The 7,726-nt window shown below is 39.3% G+C and overlaps 1 protein-coding gene across 2 annotated transcripts in view; it reads left to right on the forward strand.

The window, feature by feature from the left end:
* EML5 (EMAP like 5) overlaps positions 1–2,996 on the forward strand; it is a 92,981-nt gene extending 89,985 nt beyond the window's left edge. For both annotated transcript variants that reach the window (XM_071745799.1, XM_071745798.1), the window contains exons 41-42: positions 698–798; positions 1,103–2,996. In XM_071745799.1, coding sequence (XP_071601900.1) covers positions 698–798; positions 1,103–1,139 — 138 coding nt within the window. In that variant the 3' untranslated portion in view covers positions 1,140–2,996. The remainder of the gene's footprint in view (positions 1–697; positions 799–1,102) is intronic.
* Positions 2,997–7,726: the final 4,730 nt, after the last annotated feature.

A 7,726-nucleotide genomic window follows, 5' to 3' on the forward strand; every position in this document is an offset into this window, starting at 1 on the left:
TGATGGAAATATTTCCACCTCTAAATTTGTGGCTTTTTTTAAGCATCTCTGTAGCTTTATAGTCAAATAAAGCATTCTCCTGCCATTTTGTCCAATAGCTCGTGCCATAAACTCTTGCAGGTGTTAATATTGTCTGCCAGTCTGCATTAGCATAGTGCCTTCATACTGGAACTCTCAAATCCTTACTTGTATTTATTCACATCTCCAGTCTCCATTTGACAGATGAGGAAGATAGCTGGTAATTTCAGTCCCATCTGTGTATTTCCACGGATGAAGAGACTGAAGATTTTTCACTGACCACTGGCATTCTTCATTTTCAGGATTTGAAACTGGATAGTGTAAGCTGGTTGGACCCTTAGAATGCAAACGATTTTTTTCAGTGTTAGGAATTTTACACAAAATTTACAGGTTAATCATGTGACATGATATATTTCAGTTTATTATTATCATTAGCACTGCTCCTAATTGGCAGATGCTGTCTCTTTTGGTGGCAATTTAATCTGCCTTGCAGCTCAATAGTCATTCTCCTTCAGGAGGTATTTCGTGTTTGAAAACCTGTATAGCATTCTGAATTATATAAATATGTGATGTGATGCGATAGAAAGGTAGATAACAACATGCATGCCTTGTTTGATTTAGGAGGACACAGAGTATTTTGCCTCACTCATTTTACTGGTTGTTGTTTTTTTGTTTTCAGGCAAAACACAAACGATTTTTAGGTCACTCTGCCCACTTAACAAATATTCGATTTACGAGTGGAGATAGATATGTGGTCAGTGCTGGAGGGGATGACTGCAGGTATGTATCCTTTCCATTATTGTCAAAAAGTACACAGCAGTGGACATGGACAGTTCATAAGAATGCAAAGCTGAGGCTCAGATTCTTCATCTTTTTATCTGTGTGGTAGCTTTTCTGTTTGAATATAAGGAAATGGGTATTTGCAGAAAAATAAATAGCCCAAGGGTTACCATGAACAGTTTAGATAAATTAAAATGTTTACACCTGTATTGAGAGCACCTTTTCTTTGAAGTCTATTAGCCATTTCTTTTAACAGTACCACAATCTTTTGTATCTCATGTTTAATATCATTCTGAAAACACAGCTTATTTGTGTGGAAATGTGTGCATATGCCTCACTGAGAGAGAGTTGCAAAGAGGATGCTGCATGAAGTACCAGGCATGCAATACCCAGGATGGCAACATGACATTCTACTGTGCCCTGCATGCATAAGAAATGGTGCTGATCCAAGACACAGAGCAATTTGTCTCTGAAAGACAAATATCCAGAGTCTGTTGGAAGGATGGGCTGTGGCAAACACGCTGGGGCTGTTACGTTTGCTTCAGTGTCAGAAAATCCGGGTTTGTATTTCACTCACTGCCAGAAGTTGAAAACAAAATACGTGGATAAAAGGAAAAAGGGAATTGTTAATCAGTGTACAATTTCACAGTAAGACCCTTGGTTTTCACCAAGAGATGTTATTTCTGACCTAGTGCTGTACATTATCTATTTTCAGCATGAATGTTTCTCCTTTTAAGTTTTTGGGTCTGAATATCATTAAAAAAAAAAGAAGAGTATTCCATATTTTATTACTGAAAGAAATCGTATATTAACACTTAAATATATAGTATTTTAACAAATGTTTAATTATTTTATGGAAATTATATTTCTATGACTGGTCAAAAGGAAACATCATCTCGTAAAGTAGAAAATAAGAGAGCTGGTTCCTTAGGACTTAAATATTTCTGTATTTAGAGGCCTGGGTCACAGTCATGTCTGGTGAAAGGCTTTGGATATGCATGATCTTCATGGCTAATTTAGTGTTTTTGTTGCACTTAAACATTAAATTAGTTCTTTGAGCAAAACTAGATTTGCTCACTTTGCGAGTGCCTTGCCCACAACCTAAAATTCTAACTCCAATTTTTGCCTTGTGAATAAAAGTAGTCTCAGTGGAAGAGAGATTATTGCTGTGTTACTTGACTGAGCTGTTAGCCTCTGTGCTGGAGATGTGGACTAGGGTGAGGATTTTACAGTCCTCATAATTGATAAAGCTTAGAATTTCATAGCAATATGGATTGATTTTATTTTCTCAGCATCGTAGGGGAGATTCAGAGAGAATATAAACTTTCCAAATGTTATTTTTTGTACATTTGAACTTTTTAACAGAGTTAGCTGGGAGAGGTCTCTGCTCAGATATCTCTCCTGATTGTGAAAAATGTCCAGTCATAAGCTGCTTTAAGTGGACCTACTGTCACCTCCAGTGTAAGTGCATTTATTCTATCCTGCAACAACATAACTGAGACTCTTAGGGTGAAAAAACATTTCAGTGAAAATGAAAACCTGAATAAAGCTGCATTTTGGGTACAAGTCAGGAAGATTTCGTTACTAGTCTAAATCATGTCATAGACATGCATTACAGAGGGGACTTGCTTTTTAATCAGCGCAGTTAATTTTTGTGCAACACAGAAGGGAACAGAAGTCACTACTCTTATAATGACATTTTGCTGTGAACATAAAGCTGCTCTTCTCTGCGTAAGCCAGCATTGCTTTAGTTATGGCATTTGCTTAGGTCAATCAGTAGGCTTTGATTCTATTCACTTCTTGCTCTCTTAGGCCAGATAAAAGTGAAAAAGAAATAAACCTCATTTCTTCTTGTAAGAATCTTGTGTGCATGGTGGTTATAGGATGAAGGGGAGGGCTTGCATGTAGAAGAGAAAGGGGAGAAAAGTGAATGACCTGGACTTTCCATACTCATCCTAAAATTCTCGTCAGGTGCTGTACAGGCTGGTTACCCAACTGTCTTGGAGAATACATTTTATATATCAAGCTATGACAAATATTTATTTTAAAGAAGTTGATGAACTAGACAATTATCAGGTTCTCAGCATTCTTAGCAAATTTGCCCGTCATGCAGCTGCTGTTCTGCAGAAGCAAAAACCCCTGGATTTGGTCATGAGACTGTAGAGGGAGATGTTGCCAGTAACATTTTGACTCTAGGGGAATCGCACATGAGAACTGAGATGAGATCTGATCTCATAACCTCGTTGCCTGCCTGCCTCTTTTATATGAAAATTAGTATCTGGCATTTAAATCTTACCTATGCCAATGGTATCAGTTGCAGTATCTGTCCTGTGGCTGTGGTTCTACCCATCATTAAACACATCTGTGCAGGATTTCTTGACTTGACGTAAGATTTGCTCAGCCTCTATTTTAAAGTTGCCTTTCTGTGGTTCAAGTTGGATGACTTTTCAGAGCTCCCTCATAGTTTGTCCTACATGGACTGCCAGATCAGAGTCCAAATTTTTCTGCCTCTTTGAGTGTTCCTCTCAAAATCCTAGGCTAGTGTCTTCCAGCCTCATGATCTTCCACAGCCTTCACCAAAAGGATGTGGACTGTCAAGAGGCTTGTTCCTTGGATCCCCATCACTGGTCATGTCCTCTTCTTCTCCCACCCCTTTCATTAATGCTGTGCCTCTCTACTGACAAGTTGTCCATTGGTGCTTTTGCCCTGAGCACCTTGGGACCCCCGGCAAGGCTGGCAGCTGCAGAGCAAAAGTCTGAGCCTCCAGATCTTCCAGCTGCTTCACTCTCTTCCAAACTTCAGTGCTACTCTAAAGGGCTGGGATGGGAGCTGGAAGCTGAGGAGCTTTTTAAAAACAGAACTACCAGCCTTGTTCCTTCTATTGCAGCCAGTGCTGGTAGCTGGTATTTTCCCTGGCAAACTCCTCAGTGGTTTGCCAGGTAAAAGGGGTCAGCCAGCTGGGGGTGGTCATTAATGTTGAGGAGTGACCTTTCAGCTTTCTTCTTGGGGACAACTTGGAGCATATTTTATAGGACAGGCTGCGATTCTTTGTGGAAACAAACAGCCTCCTGTGTGCATGGTTAAAGATGGCAACACTGCAGTTTTTTTGGTCTTTCTGTCTGTGATGGTGCTTGTTCCTGTGCCTCATTTGCTGTTTACATGAAATATTACTTCAGTAGCTTGCTAATTGTTGCCACCTGTGCTTGAAGCACATGTATACAGGAACAGTCTGCCTGTTTCTGTAGGCAGTAGAAACTTGTGACTGGTTGCTCAGCAGAAAAATCAGAGGTTGAGATAACTGTGTAGGATAGGTCAGGGAAGAAGCTGGAATGTGGAGGAACTAGTGAAAGTCTTTCTTATGGAAGCATCGAAGAGAAGAAATGGGGGCAGCAGAGCTTTGTCTGAAGGTGGAGAAAGCCTTGTCTGTGATTATACAGCACAAAGGAACAGGAGAAGAAAGTTCTTTGTATAATTTGCCCATTTACAGTGGATTATTTAGTTCTCTAGCTTAATGGTCTTTCTAACTCTTTTCTGGCCAGCAGCAAACACATCTTTGCAGTCTTCAAAATCAGCATTTTTTTTCTTGTTGTAAAATAAATTAGAAAACTGATTCAATAAAAGCAAAATGACATTTCACTAAAAAAAAAGAAATGTGCCCTTGAAAGCTATTTAAGTGTGCTTATTAAAAAAAAAAGGGATGAGAGAATGAAAGTCCAGTTGCTAGAAGCAAAAAAATATTAAAAATAAATGCATTTAGGACTGAAAGTTGCCATAGTGCAGGAACTGAGGAACACAGTTGAGATTAGGACAAAGAGAATAAATTAACCAAATGTACTGAATCATTTAGACTTGAATTCTTAATTTTTTTATTCTTAAGGCAGTCATTCTATATGAGTTTCTGATTTTGATAGGGAAGTCAAGAGATGATGTAAAACTTTGATGGCACTCAGGGGTGGTGTAGTTTAAAAAACTCATCTGCTTCTCTCAGCTGCTGCCTAAACCCCACTACTTGACTTGCAAGTTTCCCAAGTCAGAAAATGCCCTTCCTTCAGCAAGAGCTGATCCTCTGCCTTTGCAGCACCTCACTTGCTTTCTGGGTCCTTTGTGCACTCAGCAGTGCTCAGGTCTCCACGTGCACATGGATTTAAGGAGAGAGAATCCCTTTTTGGGCTTCCTGTGCCTGGGGTTGTAGCAGGACAAGTGAAGGATCTTGGTTTCAAACACAGTTCTTACACTGGCAAAGTGACATTACCCTATTTTTGTATCAGTGTCACAGATGTGACATGCCTTAAACTCTAAAGATTTTAAAAAATTCTTTTAGCATAAGCTATGGGTAAATGTCATCTTGTCAGTATTTTGGATGAAGTAAATCTTCCTGTAATCTCTAGAGAAAGGGAAGTAAGATTGCAAGTCACAAAATGGATTGCCACATCAGTGATTTTTACATCACTGGCTGTATTGCATTTGCATACTTTTCTGTTTTAATGGTTTTCATACACTTGCTTGCAGTCTGCTCCCCTTTCCTAAAGTTTATAGCCCCATGTGATTTTTGCTCATGTGGACAGATCTGTGAGCTTGCCAAAGCCACTGCGTGTGCTGCGTACCCCTCACTGTGCTGTGAGTAAACTGAACCCATTTCTTTGGTTTTCTTTTGCTCTTAAGTTAACTTCATGTGTAAACTTTGCATATCTTGTTCCAGAAAATAAAAACAGTTTTAGGTGTATAATGTACCTAAAGGCCACAGTAAGTTTCCTTGCCAAAATAATTCATAAATAACTAAAAATTAGTGGGGGTAGGAGAGTATTTCTCCAGTCTGCTTTATGCTAGAACAGGGAACTGCTGTCCACCCCCTTCTCAGCTTACCAGTACCATAGCAGTTAAGCCTTGATCTGTTTGGGTTTTTTGTTAACTGTAACATCAGCAATCTGACCAAATTCACTTTTTGTTTGGAAAAAAGAGATGAAAAAAACCCAACAAACAAAAAAAACCCCAACAAATCATGGGACATTAGAAGATAAAGTATAAGATCTGAGCAGGGTGACAATAGCCAATTCTCATAATTTCCACTTCTTTTTGAAAGTATGGAACATAGGATGGAGGAAACAGTAAAAGGAAACCAGCAAACATAAACATGAAGAGGAGAAGGAAGATAAAACAGGGAAGGCTCATAAACAAGCAGAGGCAGAGCCAAGGAACTGAAGAGGCTGGGATGGGTGGAAGTCATTATCACCTCCTGGCAAACATCTTGTTTTAAGTGGGAGGTGTCCAGTGGCTGAGCATGGAGTGTGAGGGCTGGAGAGCAGCAGAGTGCTCCAGGAAAGGCTGCAGGCAATGTTTGTAACTCTGGTGTTGGAAGATGCAGCCACAGCCAGGGCAGAGGTACCACTCTTGCAGTGAATGCAGTGTGGTAACAAAGAAAATGCTGCAAATGTAGACATGCTGTGTAGTACTGAGAGAGCAGGTAAATGAGTTTAGGGATGCATTTTAAAATGCTGCTTGTCTTTCCCACATAAATCAAGCATGGATTGTTTTCACAGGCCATATGCACAGATATATTTTATCTGTACTTTAGTTTCTTGTGCTAGATGTGTTTTTTAAGCAAAAAACCAAAAAGAAACCAAAGAAACACTGTATTTTAGAAAAATGTTCATTACCAAGCTGTCTCAATTACTGCCTCTTTCACTTCTTTCTGATTGAAACATTAATTATTCACCAGTTCTTGGTTCTGTTCCTGGACATACACAACATTGAAGGTGACAGAGGTTATAACCATGGCCTGTATTTGTCCTGTTGAACTCCAGGTGTGATGGAGACACAGGTATCTGCAGAGGGAAATTCCAATCATACAGGAGCCCAGTCTTACTCCTTGCCTTAGGCCTCCAAATATAGGTACAGTAAGTTAGGGGAGGTAACGCAAGCTTATGACTAAATATGAGTAGAAGATAGAAATAGTAGAAATAGTAAGGTTCTTGATTTCAGCCCATAATAAACCATTATAAAATAAGGAAATAATTGACTTAATGTACACTTTATGTAAAAAACCCTCCACTCATTACAGGTTCTTTTTTGTCTTTTAGACAACTGAACTGTTCTTTTACCTGTAGCAACTCTTGATAAGGAACATAAGATCTGCACACACATATCTGGACTGAGGACACAGAGCTGAGTTTGGGACAGGAGAGGCAGTACCTTTCAGTCTCTCAGTGTGGTTGAATCTCTTTTCCAAAAGCCAAAATATAGGTTTCCTGAGTTTCTGTTCCTTGTTGTGGTATAACTTCAAGACTCTACAAAATTATTTAGCTCTTGGTAGTGCACATCTTGCTTAGCTTGGGCACAAATGTCATGTGAGAGCTTATTTAAAAGCAAAAAATAATCAAAACCAACACACCTCAATCTTTTTTTTTTTTTTTTTTTAAGATATTCCCAAAATTATTGCCATGTTTGTTTCAGTGATGTGAAGATGTGTCTGATTCAGACTGTTCTACATTCTTAAAAGTAAACTAATTGTACCCACAGAACTAGGAACTGACCCCAGTGTGATGGGTGTTGTACACGAGGATCAGTGTCACTCATGCTCTACCAGTTTTTCACAAGAAATTCTTCTTTTGCAGGGGACAGTGGCTGCTGTCCCCTCACTGTGTAATGGCAGCTTGCATCAACCTCGTGCCATCTTTGGCTGCTCAGTGGGGCTGAGGCAGGAGACAAGTGCTTAAGGAAAAAAATGTACATAAGAGAAACAAGTATTGCACTGGTGGTTTCTGAAAAAAGGTGAGTAGTGGGGATTTTGTAGGTTCAGTCCTCTGTAGAATTATAAACCTTTTTCTGGGGGGGGGAAGCTTTTAATGCAATATCCTTCAATTACTCATTCATTACTTTTGCCATTACTCTAAATTTCATTTGTGGGTTTTTTTGGTTTTGTTTTTTTTTT

Source organism: Heliangelus exortis, chromosome 5 (assembly GCF_036169615.1).
Source record: "Heliangelus exortis chromosome 5, bHelExo1.hap1, whole genome shotgun sequence".
Classification (NCBI taxonomy): domain Eukaryota; kingdom Metazoa; phylum Chordata; class Aves; order Apodiformes; family Trochilidae; genus Heliangelus; species Heliangelus exortis.